At 50.2% G+C, this 19,142-nt stretch overlaps 1 protein-coding gene across 1 annotated transcript in view; it reads left to right on the forward strand.

Annotated features, from left to right (window-relative positions):
- Positions 1–17,942, forward strand: part of FAM117A (family with sequence similarity 117 member A) — a 58,459-nt gene extending 40,517 nt beyond the window's left edge. Inside the window, exons 3-8 of the mRNA XM_049779788.1 lie at positions 6,940–7,035; positions 8,240–8,350; positions 8,983–9,117; positions 10,283–10,484; positions 11,978–12,128; positions 16,716–17,942. Coding sequence (XP_049635745.1) covers positions 6,940–7,035; positions 8,240–8,350; positions 8,983–9,117; positions 10,283–10,484; positions 11,978–12,128; positions 16,716–17,016 — 996 coding nt within the window. The 3' untranslated portion in view covers positions 17,017–17,942. The remainder of the gene's footprint in view (positions 1–6,939; positions 7,036–8,239; positions 8,351–8,982; positions 9,118–10,282; positions 10,485–11,977; positions 12,129–16,715) is intronic.
- Positions 17,943–19,142: the final 1,200 nt, after the last annotated feature.

Genomic DNA, 19,142 nt, shown 5'->3' on the forward strand with positions numbered 1-19,142 from the left:
ATGGGGCAGGACAGGGCAAGGTGAGAGATATGGGGTGGGGGCTACTTCTCAGAAGGGCTGGTGACATCAGTGGTCATGGGGAAAGCAGATACTACAGTGAATTCTGAGACCAAGGCAGAGGGCCCCCAGGTGCAGGATAGCATAGGAACCTGGATAAGTAAGATACAAGTGGTCAGCAGAGAGGAAGCAGGGACTGAATTCTCTAGGTTCACTGGAATCTACGCTTTCAAGTGTGCATGCATGTGTGTGTGTGTGTATGTGTGTGTTGGTGTTACATTTGGCAGTGCTTGGGACTTACCTCTAGCTCTAGACTCAGAAATTGTTCCTGGCGTTGTTCACGAAACCATATGGAATGGGATGCCAGGAATCGAACCCAGGTCGGCTATGTGCAAGGCAAGTACATGCTGTACTATTGCTCCAGCCACATCACCAAAACTTGTTGTTTATGTGGATCCCCAAGGGCTTCAGGCCAGCCTTTTTGGGGCTCGATAGCAGCATAGATGTACCCTATTCTCCCATCCATTCACCCCTGCCCTCCCTCTTCTTGTTCTGCAAAGCCTCTGAGTTTCAGTGCTAGCTTTGGGAGGGAGGATGCAGGTTCCCTGTGGCTGAAATGACTGAATAGAATTTCTATGACCTTCTGTTTTTTGTTTTGTTTTTGTTTTTGGGTCATACCCGACAGCGCTCAGGGGTTATTCCTGGCCTCTATGCTCAAAAATCGCCCCTGGCAGGCATGGCGGACCATATGGGATGCCGGGATTCGAACCATCGTCCTTTTGCATGAAAGGCAAACGCCTTACCTCTATGCTGTCTCTCCGGCTGCCCCTGTGGAAACCCAGGGCACTCACACCCTCCCACCTCATTCTCACTTGGTCTCTCCCAGGTGCTTTGCTGGCTCTAGCGAGGGGGAGACCTTTTTGCTTTAGGCCTGATTTGTCCTTTGGGAGATAAAAACATGTTTTTAGTCCTGGCAAGCCCTGTGGAATATCCCAACACTCCACGCCAGGCCTGTGGGTCCTGCTTCATTTTGGGGGGAAAGGGAAGCCTTTCTGCAACTTTTCACCATTTGCCTTGTCCACCTTCTCTCAAGCTGTAATCTATACATTTAGCAATTTTGAATCTAGTCTGTCCACTGGGGCCTGGACCTGGTGCCTGCCTCCTGTACTTCCAAGCTGGATCACTTGCCAGCATCTGGTTCATGCTTAATGCAGAATGCCTCAATCCACGTTGTGGGAAATGGGAGGCCTGCCTGGTGGCCACCTGTGGACAGCATATGGGAGAGGCTGGCAGACTCCTAACGGCCTTTCCTGTTCAGTCTGGACTCTACCCACAGTTGCTGGTGACTGGTACCAGGCCAGGCCTGGTGCTGCACTTTACTGTCCCCCACTCTTGCAGTAGGTCTTGTTTTCAGGGCCTAGCTAGGCTCTGCCAGGGGTCATGAGACTAGGTCCTACACTAGAGCCTGGGTTGAAAGGGTTGAAATGTTGTTGGGTTGAGGGCAGACAAACAGGTTTCACTTGGGAGGGTTTCAGATATGTTCCCTCTCCTGCCTGCTAGTTGTGTGGGCCATTCCTCATTGAAAAGGACCCCCCAGCCCACCTCAGTCATCCCTCCATATGCTGCTTCAGGACCTCTTGAGCCCAAGCACTGCCTACTTGGTCTCACCTACATTCCTTTCTCATTACCATCTGCACAACTGCTTCACTCGTGTCTCATCTACCTGTATACCTCAATGGCTCACCCAGGCCAGGGTATGACAATGAGCTGTGGTCCTGCTGAATTCCCTTGACAAACATGATGGTGACCAGCTGACAGTGACTCAGGGCAGGTCTGCATGTGATCAGGAACGACTCCATACATTGCTACACGCAGTGAAGTTCCAGGGACATGTGGTGAGGGGGCACTGGGAATGAGAGGCAGGGCATGGTCCTCCCCCACCTTGACTCTCCCATTTCAGGTATTTGGGCCAAAGCTCACGCCTGAACACAAACCAGGCTTCCTTGAGGGGACTCAAGGCCATCAAACAGCTGTATATGGGAGGACCCACTGCATTCAGTTCCCAAGGCTGCTGCCTTACACTAAGTGACTTAGAATAGCAGCATATTTTTCTCTCACCATACAAGAGGCCACAAGTTCCAGCTTGGCTTTACTGAACGAGGATCAAGGTGTTGGCAAGACTGTTCTCTCTGGAGGCTCTGGGGCAGATGTTCCTCACCGCTTCTGCTTTTGGTGGCTACCAGCATTCCTTGGCTTGTAGCCACATCACTGATCTCAGCCTGTGGTCACCTCACCTCTCTGCAGTGTATGTGTCTAATCTCTGTGTCTCCCACAGAAAGACAATCATGATGGTAGTTGGGGCCCACCTAGGGAATTCAGGATAACCTGGCCATCTCTAGACCTTTCACTAAATTGCATGCCCAGTGATGCTTGGCAGAGGCCCCTGGAACAGTGCTCATGGGGAATCAGGCAGGGATGGGTTTTAGCAAGCAAAACATGAACTTTGGCCCTTTAAGCTAATTTTCAGGCCTCAAAGACTGTACTTTATCAGATGACATATATAGGACAAGGAACTAAGGCCTGATATCTCCAAGGGGTTGTTTTTGATCCTTTGCACCTACCACTGTGCCCCTCTCTTTGCTCCAGCAGCACTGCCCAGCATGCCTGCTGCTTCCAGGCTGGAGCACTTGCTACTCCTCTGTCCCTACTGTTCTTCATTCTCATTGCTCCTGCCACCTCACATCTTTGTATGTGTTTATGCAGATGTTTCTTTCTCATCCAGGGCTTTCCTGAGATATAGAATTGTCGTTTTGAGGGCCGGAGAGATAGTATTGCAGATAAACACAGATAAAGTTCTTGCCTTGCACATAGTGGACTGGTTCTTTCTCTTCTTTTTGGGGGGTGGCACACCCGTCCATTCAGCAGTGCTTAGATGTTACTCCTAACTTTGGTTCATGCGGGCTTGGGGTCTCATGAGATACCGAGATTACAGCTAGGTTGACTGTAAAGCAGATGCCTTACCCACTGTACTATCAGAGGACCAAGCTTTATCCCTGTCACCATGTAGGGTCCCTTGAGCACTATCAGGAGTGATTGCTGAGTACAGAGCAATAGTAAATCCTGAGCACTGCCAGGTATGGCCCCCCAAACAAACAAAATTCATAGACACCCCCATGTTGTAGCATGCCCATTTTATTTTTCCTTTCCTTTTTTCCTAATTTTTATTATTGGGGCGGTCATTGGGTCACACCCAAAGGTGCTCAGGGGTTACTCCTGGCTTTGCTCTCAGAAATCACTCCTGGCAGGCTTGTGGGGGACCATATGGATGCCGAGGATCAAACCTGGGTCAGTCCCAGGTTGGTCGTGTGCAAGGCAAATGCCCTACTGCTATGCTGTCACTCGAGGTTCCCTGATTTTTATTATAGCACTGTGATATTTCCTAACTATTCATAACATAGTCGTTTTAGGCATTAAATGTTCAAATACCAATCCCACTACCAGTGTGAACTTTCCTTCATGCGTCTCAGTCTCTACCCACTACCATAGCCTGCACAGAGAGACAAACAACTCTACTTTATATTTTTTGTTACAATGCAAAAGCAAATGGAATTACCAAATTTTAGTTCAACACAGGTCAATTTGAAATGGCTATTAGCTCTCTCCATGATGTTAACTAAAATCATTACCTAAGGATTTGGGGGGTGGGGTGGGCTATGGTTGGTGCTAGTTGAGCCTTCTCTGTTACTGAGCTTGGTAGATTTTTGTTTGTTTGGATCACATCCAGCTGTGCTCAGGGTTTTTTTTCTGGCTCTACACTCAGAAATCGCTCCTGGCAGGCACGGGGGACCATATGGGATGCTCAGATTCAAACTGCCGCCCATCCTGGTTCAGCTGCATGCAAGGCAAATGCCCTACCACTTTGCTATCTCTCCAGCCCCAAGCTTGGTAGATATCTATATAAAATTTTCATCAGATTTTCTGTGATATTACTGGGCTAATATTACTATAAAATATTGAGGTGGGGCCCGGAGAGATAGCACAGCAGCGTTTGCCTTGCAAGCAGCCGGTCCAGGACCAAAGGTGGTTGGTTCGAATCCCAGTGTCCCATATGGTCCCTGTGCCTGCCAGGAATTATTTCTGAGCAGACAGCCAGGAGTAACCCCTGAGCGATGCCGGGTGTGGCCCAAAAACCAAAAAAAAAAAAAAAAAAAAAAAAAAATTGAGGTGTATCAAGATTTATAAATCTGAAACAAATTTGGTGCGTTGGAAGTTGGTAAATCACAGAACTGAGCCGTTTCTGTTGAGGGTGTAGGGGAATGGTGTTGGGCAGCCGTAGTCTATATAGAAAGGTGAATCTACCCAGAGTGATAGCATAGCAGGTAGGGCATTTGCCTTGCACACAGCCAACCTGGGTTCAATCCCTGATATCCTGTATGGTCCCCCAAGCCTACCAGGAGTAATTTCTGAGTGTGGAGGCAGGAGTAAGCCCTGATTGCTGCTGTGTGTGGCCCTAACGCTAACAAAAAAGAAAGGTGTATCTGGGGCCAAGCAATAGTGCAGTTGTAGGGTGTTTGCCTTTCATGCAGCTTATCCAGGACAGGACCTCAGCCGGCATTCCATATGGTTCCCCCAAACCAGGAACAATTTCTGAGCACATAGCCAAAAGTAAACCCTGAGCATCACCAAAAAATAAAAATAAAAAAAAAAAATAAAAGTAAAAGTAAAAAGAAAGTTGTATCTGCCCCACACATTCTTTTTTTTAGAATGCCACAGAAATATCAGCCAGGACCAGACTACCTAGGAAGTATTGGAGGCATTATTTTCTTTTGGAGTTACATTTCTTTTCCTTCTTCCCTTCCTCTCTGCCTCCTTCCCTTGCTTCCATCCTTCCTTCCTTCCTTTGCTTCCTTTTTTCTTTCCTACCTTCCTTTCCTTCCTTTTCTTTTCTTCTTCTCTCCCTCAGGACTAACACTTTTTAAATGCCCTTATGTTCCATAAACTCAAAGGGGACAAGGGTTTGGTTGTTCTCTCATGTCCCCGCCACCTGGAACTGCCCATTCCACACAGCAGGCATGCATTCAGTGGCTCTTTGTAGAATGCATGAATGATGTGTAGCCCACACTTGGCTGATGGGTGGCGGGTGTCGGTGTGGGGCTGAGGATCAGTCAGCGGGGATGGGGGGCCTCCCTGAAGGGCAATCAGGGCAGAGAGGCAGGATTGGTGTAGCTTAGACCCACCTTCAAAGTCACAGGGTAAGAGAAGGCGACAGTGGCAGAGGGATTGAGCTCAGTGGGCTAGAGCATGTTTTGCCTATGGGAGACCCAGGTTCCATTTCTGGCCCTTCACTCTTTCTCCCCAAATGGATTTAGGCTTGCCTAGGAGTGTGGGGTAGCAGAGGGCTGAGTCTGGAACCCTTGGAAAGGGGTAATGTGGTCCTGTCTAGCTACGTGGGTGGCTGTGGAGGCAAATGATCTCTGTGGTCGTCTTTCTTGTGGAGTAGCTGGAGTTGCTTTAGAGCATAGAGAGGTGGGGTACAGGCTGAGACCATCCAACCACCAGCTGCCCAGATCTTTTCCTAAGTACTAGGCTTACTTACATCTTTCCTTCCACCCCAAATGCATCTCTGAAGCAAGAAGGTACTCGCCCGATCTGACGGGGCACTCGGAGGACCCCCGGTAGGCCCCCACAGTGTCCTCCTCCCTCTCACCATCCTCTCTGTGAGCCCGAGGTCCTCCCGGCTCCAAGGTCGTCTTCTGGGTCTTTGCTACCTTCCTGCCAGCCTTGATCACGACTCTGGGACAGGCATGGTGTTACTCTGCACCGCTGGCATCTTTAGAGGCCTAGGAACCATTGGCTGGGCCAGTTGCTGAGGGACAGTGAGAGCCGGGACTTCCCTTTTGCTTCTCAGGTTGTGCAGCCTCCTTTCCTGCCAGCCCTCTATGGAGGGGGCTTTTGGAAGGAGAGTGTCTGCTTGCTTTCGGTATCACCACAGGCCTTGGGGAAAGGCCTGCAGGACATGTGTCTGCCTCCTGGGTTTGTCTCCCTGGGCTACTTCCCTGGACTGCTAGGACAGGGCAGGCCAAGAGCACTATTATCACAGCCAGAGAGAGGGCCTGTCAATAGAGGAAAAAGAAAGAACGAGGCTCCCAGGCCCCTAGGCCCCTGCAGAGCCTCCACCTGTAGGCTAACCTGCTTCCACAGCCCTGCTCTGGCTGCCCTCAGTCCTCAGCAGCTTTTGGGGTTGATTCAGGGATTTCTCTCCCCCTGTGCCCCTCTGAGTGCACAACCTTAGCAGAGTCAACTGCTCTGCTGGAGGAGCCAGTTCCCAGGCCCTCCTGGCTTAGGCTGTGCATGGAAGGAAGTTGGAGAGGGCTGGGCTCCCTGAGTGAGTGTCCCCCTCAGGCCTCCCTGTGAGACCCAGTGGGGCAGATGGGATTCTAAAGGAGGATCTTGTCCTTCTGCTTGGTGCTGCACCAGCCACTCCCTACCCCCAGGGATGGGGGCCAGGACTTGGGTCTCCTGCTATCCCCAAATAGCAGGGGAGAACCCTGCTGGTGCTTCTGCCCAAGGGCAGGGATGAGGAACCTCTTCTTGTCACCCCTGTGAACAGTTTTCATCCAGCCACTCCTATTCTTGTTGAGCCACCAGGAACCCTAGAGGGAAAGAGCACTCAGGATTGCAGTGGCCCCAGGTACTTGTTCTCAGGCTGGAGATCTCCTGGCATAACTGTGGTCATGATCTGAACGGAATAGTGGGAGGGAGCAAAGCACAGGTCAGATCAGACAGAGGCAGTGAGGTGAGACCAACAGAACAGAATAGGCTTCCATGCCCAGGAGGCAAAGGAGAGAGCAGCTTCCTGAGCCCCTGTCTCTGCCCAGAATGTATGTCTGCTTCCTGAGGCTGTCTGAGCAGTCCCATTTCACCGAGTGTCTCTTCCTGTAGACACCCCTGTCCTGGCAGGAGCTTGAAGGTGAAAGGACCAGCTCCTGCACACACAAGCGTTCAGCATCCTGGGGCAGTACAGACCACCGGAAAGAGGTAATCATACCCTAGGCCCCCTGGCTTTTTGTCCACTCCAGCTCTGCAGAGGTGGCTTTTCTAGTCACATGGCCATCTCTTGGACTCTTCCTTAGAGAAAGAGACACTCCTCTGCCACTGTCCAGCCTCCAGACAGAAGCCATACAACCTGTAGAACATTCCTCTTGCCCACTTTCAACCCCTTTACAAGGGGAGAAGCTTAGTGGCATGAAGAAAATGGGAAGTGCATGTACTGGGGATTTATGCAGTTTGTAATAATAGAATAAAAGCAAGTCATGTCCATTGAGACTGGGGGACATGACATGCATGAACCCCAATAGCAAATCTTTAGCACCTGGTCCTGGGTACGGGCAAGCATTGGATAGTTGTGGACAGCAGATCATTCTGAACCCCATAATTACATGCACACATTTATATTTTGGGGGTGGGAGCCACACCGGACAGTGCTCAGGACTTACTCCTGACTCTGTGCTGTCCCCTGACCCTACCAGGAATGATCTTTGAGTACAGAGCCAAGACTAGGTCCTAAGCACTGAATATGGCCCCAAAACCCAAAACAAGTAATAAATAAAAAGTGGGTAGTCCTTCAGTCCTTCCTGGCACCAGGGCCTTTGAGAATAGCAGGAACATACTTGGGGTCATGAACTTATTCTTTCCCATTTTTACGACAGAGCAGTACCCATAACTGGAATCTGTGAAAGACAAAATGGGTTTAGAATTGCAATGTGGATTTTGTTTGTTTATTTGTTTCATTTTTGTTTTTTTGGGTCACACCGGTGTTGCTCAGGGGTTACTCCTAGCTCTGCACTCAGAAATTGCTCCTGGCAGGCTTGGGAGACCATATGGGATGCTGGGATTCAAACTGGGGTCTGTCTTGTGTTGGCCGCTTGCAAGGCAAACACCTTACTGTTGTGCTATCACTCCAGCCCCTGGTTTTGTTTTTTAAACAATTTTTTAACTTAGATGCTGATCTGTGGCAGACATGGTTGGTCAGAAACCAAATAATTCATCTAAGAGGCCCCCTTTGCCTCAGTGGCACTATTGCCAAGGCGTTTGAATGGGATAAGATGAACTCCCAGCTTCTGCCATGTTTTTTCATGGGGGGTGGTCAGGAGGATTTTGTTGAGGACCACCCCAGGAAGGGGGGCCCAGATGCCTATGGGCTTGACTTCACCCACCTCCTCTCCCCGTTCTGGGTTGCCAGATCACCAAGTTGAAGCAACAGCTGCAGAGGACCAAGCTGAGCCGCAACGGGAAAGAGAAGGAGCGGGGCTCCCCACTGCAAGGGGACCACGCTGTGCGAGGGGCACTCAGGGTATGTATTCTCTCAGAGGCCCCCCTTCCATTCTCCCTTCTAGTCCCCTAAGTGGGGACCCTCTCTGGTGGGGTTGGCCAGCCCCCAGCCCTGAGCCTACTCTGTTCCTGGGTGTTTAGTGCATACATGGCCCTATGGAGGTTCGCTCACTTGCCCACTCTCTCTATATATACATATACATCTATATCTATATATACATATATGTACATATATACACACATATATTCTCTATATATGTCTGTATATATGTGTGTATATATATATATATATATATATATATATAATCAGACATAGAGAGAGAAGGAGGAGGTAAAGGGAGGGAGAGAGAGAAGAGAAGGGGAAGGGAGGGAGGGAGGAGAGAATGAATAATAGACTGTGGGGTATCGGAAGGGATGTGGGAGCATCTTCTAAGCTGTTCAGAGTTTCTTCTCTGTACCTCAAACCCCAGGGCATTCTGGAAGGAGGACATCACTGAAGTTGTCGCTTTCTCTTAGGGATGTTCCTCAGCCCCTGTTATCACTGGGCTCTGCCGAGAGACAAGACTGTGACATTACCCCCCCCACCCCCCAACAATTGCTTTGGTTCAAGTGGTGCCTGGGCCTCCTTGAAAGTTTCCTTTGTCTCCTCCTCAGGCTTCCCCTCCCAGCTTCTCTGCAGGGCCCCCCAGCCTACGCCTCAGCCCCTGCCTGCACCGGAGCCTGGAGGGCCTCAACCAGGAGCTGGAAGAGGTGTTTGTGAAGGAGCAGGGCGAAGAGGAGCTGCTGCGGGTAAGTGGGGGACCCTGTCCCTGGGGTCTCACGCCTCACCCTTTAGTCAATACCAGCTCTTGGGAGGATCCTGCACAACAGCATCCACTAGATACAGAGCAGCAGAGCTGAGTGGGGAAGGAGGAACGGGGGGAGGGGGGGGTGCCCTGCTAGGAGCCAGGGAGCCAGAGTCCTCTTTAGTCACCTGTGAGTCTCTGTGTCATCTGTGCCTGCTTGACTGTCTCCATATCCCTTCCCTCCATTTCCTTACTCCAGAGACATATAGCCCATCTGCACCCCCCTCTTCTTTCCCGGCCATAGGTAGAACCCATATCTAGTTTTCTGCAATGTCAGGGGTGGTGCTGGGGCAAACTTAGGGCCACACATGAACAGACCTATTGCTGTGTGTGCCACTGAGTCAAATCCTGCCCTTCAAGCACATTTTATACTGACCCGGTCATTCAGTTGGGGATGGCAGTCAGGCATGGCGAGCATCATCCTAACGGGCATAGCCCTCCATTTAGGATTTATTTACTGAGGGATTTATTTTTGTTTTGGGGCCACACCACCCATGCTCAGGGCTACTTTTGGCTCTGCACTCAGGAATCACTCCTGGCAGGGTTCAGGGGACCATATGGGATGCCAGGAATTGAACTAGGGTCAACCACATTCAAGGCTAGCCTACCCACTGGACTCTCTCTCCGCCCTCATTGATTTGTAACTTGTGTATTTGGTGAACTGTGGGTAGAAGACATGTGGCTTGTTAAAGGGGGAATCTTGCAATGTTAGCCTGTATGCAGGGCCACTGAGGCTTCCAGGGTCCCCAAGGTCCTGCTGACTCTCCTACCCCATCCCATGTCATTTCTTTCTGTGTCTCAGAGCCCAACACAGATGGTCCCTGCCCTCAGGAGGCTTCCAGCCTAGTGGGGGGTGACAGATTGATGAAACCAGACAGTAAATATGTCATCATCAGCTGGGCTTCAGAGGGAGAGAAGGAAGTGAGTGGTGTGGGGAGAAGCAGGCGGGGTTTCCTTAGTTTGGGGGCTGACTGGGGAAGCAGGGACTTGAGGAAATGCTGTCCTGCTGTCACTGCATGTCAGGGAGAGATGCAGGGCATGGATCCACAAAGCCAGGGCTCAGGGGTTCACCATGGCTCTGCACATCTGACGCCCTCTTTCCCCCACAGATCCTTGAAATCCCTGATGGGCATCGGGCCCCGGCACCCCCCCAGATTGGCAGCTGTGATCAGCCCCTGCTCCTGCTGGAACCTGGCAACCTCACTAGCTCTCCCTCGGTGCTCCTGGCATCTCCCCAGCCTTGTGGCCAGGCCAGCCATGAGGAGCCCCGGGGGGCAGTGGAGGAGCTGGCATCCATCCCCCATGACAAAGGTAAGCTGAGGAGGCCCAGGCAGTCCAGCCCACCTGTCTGCCTCCAGTCAGTTGCAGTGCCAGCATTTTTCCTTCTAGCCAACCAGAACCCCCTAGCCCCCCTTCTCTTTATTGTGGTTTCTGTGGTGACCAGGGTCACATGCACTTGGTTGTGGTGCTTGCACACTTGGTTGGACACCAGGATCCCAAACAGTAGAGCCGCTGGGGTCACACTCGGGCATGCAGGGTGGTGCTGGGGCATGAATGTGTGGCCTTGCTGCCTTCACACTGACCAAGCTGGTGCTCACCCACTGAGCTATCCCAGCTTTGGGGGAGTCTTTATTCCATACCTGAAAACAGTGGTCTTCGGCCAGCAATCCACAGTCCAGGGCTGGTCCGCAGGTGGAGGAAGGTTGGAAACAACTGCACGGTATCACCCCTAACAACAGTCCCTGATGTTGACACTGACTTGCTGAGTCTGCTGAGTCTCGTCAGCTCTCAGCTATCTAATTCTCACTGTAATCAGAGAAGCAGGCACTCCCACAGCCAGTTTTGGACGAACTAAGCTGAGACCTGCAATCTGTTTGGGTGTCTGTCCAGGCCACCTGTCACGCGCCCAGGTCCCCAGGCAGATGGGTGGGGGGGATAGAGGGTCTCTGGTGCTGACCCGGATGGAAAGCTGAACTTCCTGATTGCCTCCTCCTCTCCCCCTCTGTATTCATGGCCTGGCCTTCTCATAGTCATGACCCTTCCATTGTAAAGCCTCTGGATGAGGTTTCTCGAAGTAGCCCAGTGAGGCAGCCCAGCCAGCCTAGGACCTGTTGCTACAGTTCCCAGAGGTGAATAGAGTGAAACTGTGAGATAAATAGAGATAAAGTCAATATTAGCCACCCTGACCCAAGGACATTCTCTGCGTGGAAAGTGAGAGGAATTTTATCCCACAAGTGGGGCTGAGTAAAGATTGCTTCTGTGAGGCAGTAAGAGCTCTTCCTGGAAGAGGGGCTAGATTTCACGGCTGTGGAAAGGAAGAAGCTGTGGTATGTGGGCTGGCAGGGTGGTGCAGTCTTGAGAGTAGGCCCGAGAGGCTGAAAAGTTAAGGTTCCTTTTAAGCCTGGTGCACGAAGTTTCCAGCTTAGTCGACCTCCTGGGACTAGAGAATGGTCCAGGTCTTGGTTTTCCCAGCAGCTCAGCCATAATTTTTGCATCCTGTCTAAAAGGACATGTTTTTTTTTTTGTAAACTGCTTCAGAGACTTTTCTGTTGTGATTTGAGCCTACACTGGGCAGTGCTCAGGGGGAGTTACTCCTTGATCTGCATTTAGGGTCACTCCTAGCGAGGTTCAGAAAAATGTCTGGGGCTCTGAGCATCGAACCTGGGTCAGCCTGTGCAAGGCAAGATTCCTTTTTTTATTAAGGCCAACTAGAAACATCATCTTAACTGCTGCCACCCACCTCTAAGCAGGTAGGAGTTGTCCTGAGAGAGTCTGCTCCCCTGACTTACCCACTCTCTTGGCAGCCTCCTCTCCAGGCCACCCTGCCTTCCATGAAGATGGCAGCACATCTCCAATCCTTGCCTTCGCCGCCTCCCCCCGGCCCAACCATAGTTACGTCTTCAAACGGGAGCCGCCTGAAGGCTGCGAGAGAGTGCGTGTGTTTGAGGAAGCCACGTGAGTACAGAGGGCACAGGGAGAGGGCGGGTGGGAGCTCTGGGGCGTCCCCTCACCCCACCCCACAGACCCTTCTCCAGCTCTAGACTTGCTCTGGTCCTCAAGGTATTGCCAGTGTTAGATTATTGGTATTAGAGTTTTTCCATGATCAAGTTTGTTGACATTACCTACTCTGAGCCCTTAAATCTTTGCTTATCATTATCTCCATAGAAACCTGCTCTCTGCCCACATGCCAGCCACAAGCGCAGCAGGAGCTGGAAAGGAACGAGATCTGAAACCAAACCCTTTGTTTCTTCTGGCCCCCCCACCACCTCCCTTGGGAAAGGTGTGAGAATTTGCTAGACTAGATTCAGAAAGAGAAAAAGCTCATCCTGGTAGTTCTCTTCAGGCAGAGATTTAGAAGCGTCTCATCCCTGCTGGAATGGCAGGGGGAGCTTAAAAGCTTTCCAATCACTTTTGAGTCAAGCTTTGCCCGATGCTTCAAGGTCTATGAAAGCCCCAGTAGGACATTTCTAGTTCTTGCGTACAAGGAATATTACTGAACCAGACTGGAGAATTCAGAACCCAGTCTGACATTGATTATTTCTCCCCATCCATAAAAGGAAATAAACCCTGCCCATTAGCAGAGAGAATTTGGAGCTGGTCTGTCCCAGTGGCTCCTCAGCAGGCCCAGGAATGCTCTTCATTGTCCCTGCTGTTTTATCATCAGTCCACAGAATCAAGCTGCAAGCTGTGGTGTTGAGCAGTCAGGAAATTTAGTCATAGAGGTTTAGCTAAGAAAAGATTTGGGGGTCGGAGTGATAGCATAGTGATGGGGCATTTGCCTTGCACGCACTGACCCGGGACCAACTCTGGTTCGATCCTTGGCATCTCATGGTCCCCCAAGCCTGCCAGGAAGGATTTCTGAGCGCAGAGCCAGGAGTAAGCCCTGAGCACTGCCCGGTGTGGCACAAAAACAAAGGTTTGGGCCATTACAGCTATATTTTGTACGTCAAATAAAGGAGGGCCTGGTAGTCGCAGAGGGACAGACAGAAAACCAGAGCTTTGGCCGTCAGCACAGTTGTCTGGTAACCCTTCAAGAACCCTGGTCTTGGGGACTAGATGGGTCATACAATGAACAGAGTGCTTGCCTGGCTCATGGCCAACAAGGTTCAACCCCCAGCACACCATATGATCCCCCAAGTTTTCATCAGAAATTATCCCTGAGCACAGAGCCAGGTGTCCTTTCCACCCCAGCAAAGGAAAGGTATGTCACCCCCATGCAGCTTCCTCCCCTGTGGTAACCCTGTCAGCACTCAGTATCCATCTGTTCCTTCTGTGATGTTCTGAGGTAGAAATGGGCTCTCCCTGGGCCTCAGCATTGCACTATCTTTCCTGTTGGGAGGTTCTTGTGACAGGAAATTTTGGGAGTCACATTTTTTTCTTTAGCTGCTGACCCCCACAGATGAGTGGACTTCCCAATTGAGGGTCATACTGGCCACCCTGACTGCAAATGTCACTTGGCTTCCTCTAGGAAACCGTTTTTTTCTCCTGCATAGTCCGTAAAGGGACTCTTCTTAACCCTGCGGGTCAGGGATACCGTGCTACTGTGAAGATCTCTGGGACCCCAGGTTTTCCCAGACACACGTAGCATAGGATATTTCAAGCCTCCTTCCCTCTTGTGACTCACTCTATTCCCTGGGTTTGGCATCCCTGAACCCCACCTTAGAAAGGTGATCAAATGCTCAAGTTCTTCATGCAGCACATTGTATGGGCTTGTTTTGTTGTACTTCATAGCCAAAAGTCTGGCTTGTTCAGATGATGGGTAAATCTATTTTTAGCAAATCCATTTTTCCAAAAAAAATTACTGATTTGGTGATGCCAGTGATTGTACCCTGGACCTGACATAAGCAAGGCAAGTGCTTTACTGCTGAGTTCTATCCCTGGCTCCAGTTAAATCTTTTTAAAGTAAAGTAAAGTAAGGTAATCACATAATTTTCTTAAGCTCGATGCTTTTGCACACTTAGTAATCTGCAACATATTACACGCATAACTATTTTTTACCTTGGGGGGAGGGTGCCCACTAAGCTAAGCTCAGAGGTTACTCCTGTCTCCATGCTCAGGGATCACTTCTGGTACAGGGGATCAAATTCAGGTCAGTCATGTACAAGGCAAGTGTTGTACCACTGTAGCTCTTCTTACTGCACTGTCTCTTGGGCTCCAAATGTGCACAGCACAACCCAAACAGTCACAGGTTCTTCAGTGCTCCTGCTTGAGAAACCCAAAAATGCATTTGACTTGCTTTTTTGAGATCCTTGCTTTATAGCAGTGGTCAAGCCAAACCCTGTGGGCTGTGCTAATAAGAACCAGTTGACAACAGAGCCTCCCCATCTTGTTCACATTTGTTTTTTTCAAGCTCTCAGCATCAGCAGCTTCCCAGCTTGTCTTGTTTTCTGGCCTGGCTCCCTGGACTGTGCTCACACCCTCCTTTCTCCCAAAGGGGTGAGGCCATTCTTTCCACTTGAAAGGTGAGGTGGGGTGGGTCCAAGCCACAGGGCAAGTTATATCTCCTGTAAGGTCTGCCTCTCAACCTCACTCCTTTCTTTTCTATCAGGCTTTAGAAAATCACAGTCTTGAAATATGTTTGGAAATTAGATTCTGAAGGTCAGTCAGTTTCACTGGGGGACAGTTTTGCCCCCTAGGGGACATACAGCAATATCAGGAGACTTTGTGAGAGCTTGAGCAGGGCAGGACTGCATAGATCTTGTTTTGTTTGTGGGCCAGACCTGGCTGCACTTAGGGGTTACTCATGGCAGACTTGGGGACCATATGGGATGCTGAGGATCTAACTGGGTCGGTTGCATGCAAGGCAAATGCCCTACCTGCTGTGCTATTGCTTTGGCCCCAGGACTGCATAGATATTGCTAGTGTTCTGAGACCAGAGCTAATGCCTGGACTGCTGACATAGTTGTTTCAGAGGCTGAGGCCCCTCTTAACAGGGTCATGAGAAGATGGGTATTTATTAGTAGACACTGGTTCCTGTCCACTTGGGTTCGGGCTCTTGTAGACATAGGAGCAGCAGTCAAGGGGGCTCCTAGAGGTGAGGTGAAGGAAAGAGTCTATAGGGAAGTATCTTGGTTTTTTTTTCAAGAATTATTGTTTCCGGGCCGGAGAGATAGCACAGAGGTGTTTGCCTTGCAAGCAGCTGATCCAGGACCAAAGGTGGTTGGTTCGAATCCCGGTGTCCCATATGGTCCCCCGTGCCTGCCAGGAGCTATTTCTGAGCAGACAGCCAGGAGTAACCTCTGAGCACTGCCGGGTGTGGCCCAAAAACCAAAAAAAAAAAAAAGTTTCCTTTGGGTGCTGTACCTGGTGATGCACATGGGGACTAGGTGATGCCAGGGTCACACCCATAAGCAAAGCAAGAACTTCAGCCCTAAGAATCCTCTCCTTGGCCCAGAGGCATTCATTTTCTAGAAAGTCATTTTGCCTGGATTTCTGCTCTTGGGATAAGTCATCTGCCTTAAAAACTGTTCTCTGAGGGGCTGGGAAGGTGGCGCTAGAGGTAAGGTGTCTGCCTTACAAGCGCTAGCCAAGGAACGGACCGCGGTTCGATCCCCCGGCGTCCCATATGGTCCCCCCAAGCCAGGGGCAATTTCTGAGCACATAGCCAGGAGTAACCCCTGAGCGTCAAACGGGTGTGGCCCAAAAACCAAAAAAAAAAAAAAAAAAAAAAAAAACTGTTCTCTGGGAGCCAGAACGGTGGTGCAAGGGGTAAGGCGCAGCTGTCTTGCCCACACTAGCCTAGGACGGGCTGCGGTTCAATCCCCCGGTGTCCATATCGTCCCCCAAGCCAGGAGTGATTTCTGAGCACATAGCCAGGAGTAACCCCTGAGCGTCAACGGTTGTGGCCCAAAAACAAACAAACAAAAAAAAACCTGTTCTCTGAGGCCATAGCAATAGTACAGTGGGTAGGTCGCTTGTTTTGCATGCGGCTAATCTAGGTTCAATCCCAGCATCCCATATGGTCCCCAAGCCCTGCCAGGAGCAAATTTGTTTTTTGTTTTTTGGTTTTATTTATTTATTTATTTATTTATTTATTTATTTATTTATTTATTTATTTTGCCATACCCAGTGATGCTCAGGGGTCACTCCTGGCTTGGGGGACTACCTTACCACTTTGCGCTACCGGCCCCCAGGAATGATTTCTGAGCTTAAATCCAGGAGTAACCCCAGAGCACTGCTGGGTATGGCCAAAAACCCCCCAAAAAATAAATTAATTAATTAAGATCTCTTAAGTTAAAAGCTTGCTCAGGCTCTTCTACTCATGTGATCAGGGAGATCTCTTTCCATTGTGAGTGTAAGGCTCAAGTGGATTTTCTGTCACTGGCCACACTTCTACAGCCTGGAGAGCTTAGAGGCCTAGTGGTAGTTGGATGAAGTCTGTTGTTCTGGGGGTTAAATGATCACACTCTTAGGAGACCCCAGCTTGTGGCATCATTGCTCACCTGTCTCACAGAATGTTCTCTCTGTGTATGTGTGTGCACGTGTTGTGTGTGTGTGTGCATGTGTTCCCATGTATGTCTGGTGTTTCTCTCCATCCTCTAGGTCCCCAGGGCCCGACCTGGCCTTCCTCTCTTCCTGTCCTGACAAGAACAAAGTACACTTCAACCCGACCGGCTCGGCCTTCTGCCCCGTCAGCTTGATGAAGCCCCTGTTCCCCAGCATGGACCTCATCTTCCGTAACTGTCCCTCAAGCCCGGGTTCCCCGCTGCCCCCCACCAGCCCCCGTCCTCCATCTCGGAAGGATCCAGAGGCCTCAAAGGCCTCTTCGCTGCCATTTGAGCCATGGCAGCTCCCCCCGCCAGCAGAGGAGCCTGTGCTTTTCCAGAGCTCCCTGATGGTCTGAGGGCCCCACCACCACCACATTTCCATGGAGACCAGTGCCTTGGTGGCAGGCTCCTCCCTGTTCCCTGTGCTGCTGGGAGATGCAGGAGCCCTTCCCTCTCGGCCTTCGAGCACTTTCATTTATTGTGTCAAAGCCCCAGGTCCTCATCCTGTTGGACATGGAATGGAAAGGAATGGAATCCCCTGGGAATGGAAGGGGCCCCATCTCTTCCACTAGCAGCTGGACAGCTCACAAGTCCAACCTGTGTTCTCCCTAACCTTTCTCACCTGGTGGAAAGCCATCCAGAAGGGATAGGGGAGTCCAAAGGACTCTGTGGGGTCCCGTCCTTGGAGTGCAGCCAGCTGCTGTGAGTGAAAGAGAGTTTGCCCAGCACTCCTTCCTGCTCCTCTATAGCCACAGAAGAGGAGCCCAGGAGATAGATACCCCATTCTCCCAGCCCCCCACCCTTATCCCTCCCTCTGACTGGAGGAGCTGACCAAAGTAGCCCTCAGGGGCCCAACACTTGACCAATGCAGCTGCTGGCAGAGGGAGCAACCAAGCGCTTTCCCAAGTGGCATTTTCATCTCGCTTTCACCCTGACTAAGATTGTCTTAAGCAACCAGCCTGCCCAACCCCAGGTGGGTAATGGGGGAGTGGGAGAGCTGGCATTGCTCGGGGTGGCCAGTGGCGACTGTCCACCCTCCACCTGCCCCAGGACTGGGTGGGATTAGAAAAATGCCTATTTTTCTTGTATGGATGTAGAAACTCTATTTTCTCCCAAAGACACTATTTTTGCAGCTGTTTGAAGTTTGTATATTTTCCGTATTGCAGAGCTACACAAAACTGAAGAATGTTAAATGTTCGAGTTTTCATAATCCTGTGTTTAGAGGTTTTTTTTTTTTTTTTTCAGATATTGATGTTAATAAACTAAATAAGTATTCCCAGAAGTCTCAGACTCTTCTGTTCACTGTTTGGGGGTGGAAGGAGCAAGCATAAGGCTGAGAATGTCGGTGTGACCACTTAACCTGTTCCTCATGAGGATATGGGTGTTGATGGGTGGACATTGATTCCTGTTCTTGGGCTTAGGTAGACATAGGAGCGGGGAGAGGGGGTTCTAGAGATGAGGTGAAGGAAGGAGTCTGTGGGGAAATATCTTAATTTTTGAGTGAAAGCTGTTCTGAGGACTGGATTTCAGAGATTTCCGAGGAGGATCATAATGGTGGTACATACAGTATGGCAAGGTGGGTGTTCCTTACACAGCAAGAAAAATAGGACTGGAGAGTAGCACATTTGTTAGATCTTGGGGACTTTTTTGAATCACTGGTCACACCCAATGATTCTCAGGGGTTACTCCTGGCTCTGCACTCCTGGCTATGTTCAAGGATCAAGGTGTGAGGGAATCAAACCCAGGTCAGCTTCGTGCAAGACATACCCTGTATGCTATACTATTGCTCTGACCCTTCTTGAGGACTTTTTTTTTGGGGGGGGAGAGAGGGGCTTTTTGGGCCACACCTGGCAACACTCAGGTGTTACTCCTGGCTCTGTGCTCAGAAATCGCTCCTGACCGACTTTGGGGACCATATGGGGTGCTAGGAATTGAACCCAGGCCCACCCTGGGTAGGCCTTGTGCAAGGCAAATGCCCTACTGCTGTGCTATCTCTCTGGCCCTTTTCAGGACTTTCTTTTTTTGGGGGGGGGGGGCGGGCTTTATTTTTTAAGAGATTTTTTTTTTTATTAATGCCATTTTAAAATGCTGTTTTTATTTGTTAGTTTGGTTTTTAAAACATTTTAATTTAAAGAAAATGCATCACATAGTTGACCCATCATAATTGGGGTCTTTTTAAAAAAAATTGTAGGATCATTAAGCTCTCTGTGTTATCTTTTTATCTCTGCAAACCCACAGCACAGTTTTATAATTACTGTCCCTGTAAGAAGTTGTAGGCTTTGGGGGGATTGGAAATAACTATTCCAAAGCTCTGGACTGCTTTGCCTGAGACCCTACTCCCACCCATATACACATACTGCAGTTGTAGAAAAGCTGGCTAACTCAATAGTCATGTTGACAACACTTGGTTTGCTCCTGAAAGCTCAACACAAATCTCTAGGCTGGACAATCCAACCACCATTCATTCAGGGGCTTAGTCAGC

Source organism: Suncus etruscus, chromosome 1, assembly GCF_024139225.1.
Source record: "Suncus etruscus isolate mSunEtr1 chromosome 1, mSunEtr1.pri.cur, whole genome shotgun sequence".
In the NCBI taxonomy this organism is placed as follows: domain Eukaryota; kingdom Metazoa; phylum Chordata; class Mammalia; order Eulipotyphla; family Soricidae; genus Suncus; species Suncus etruscus.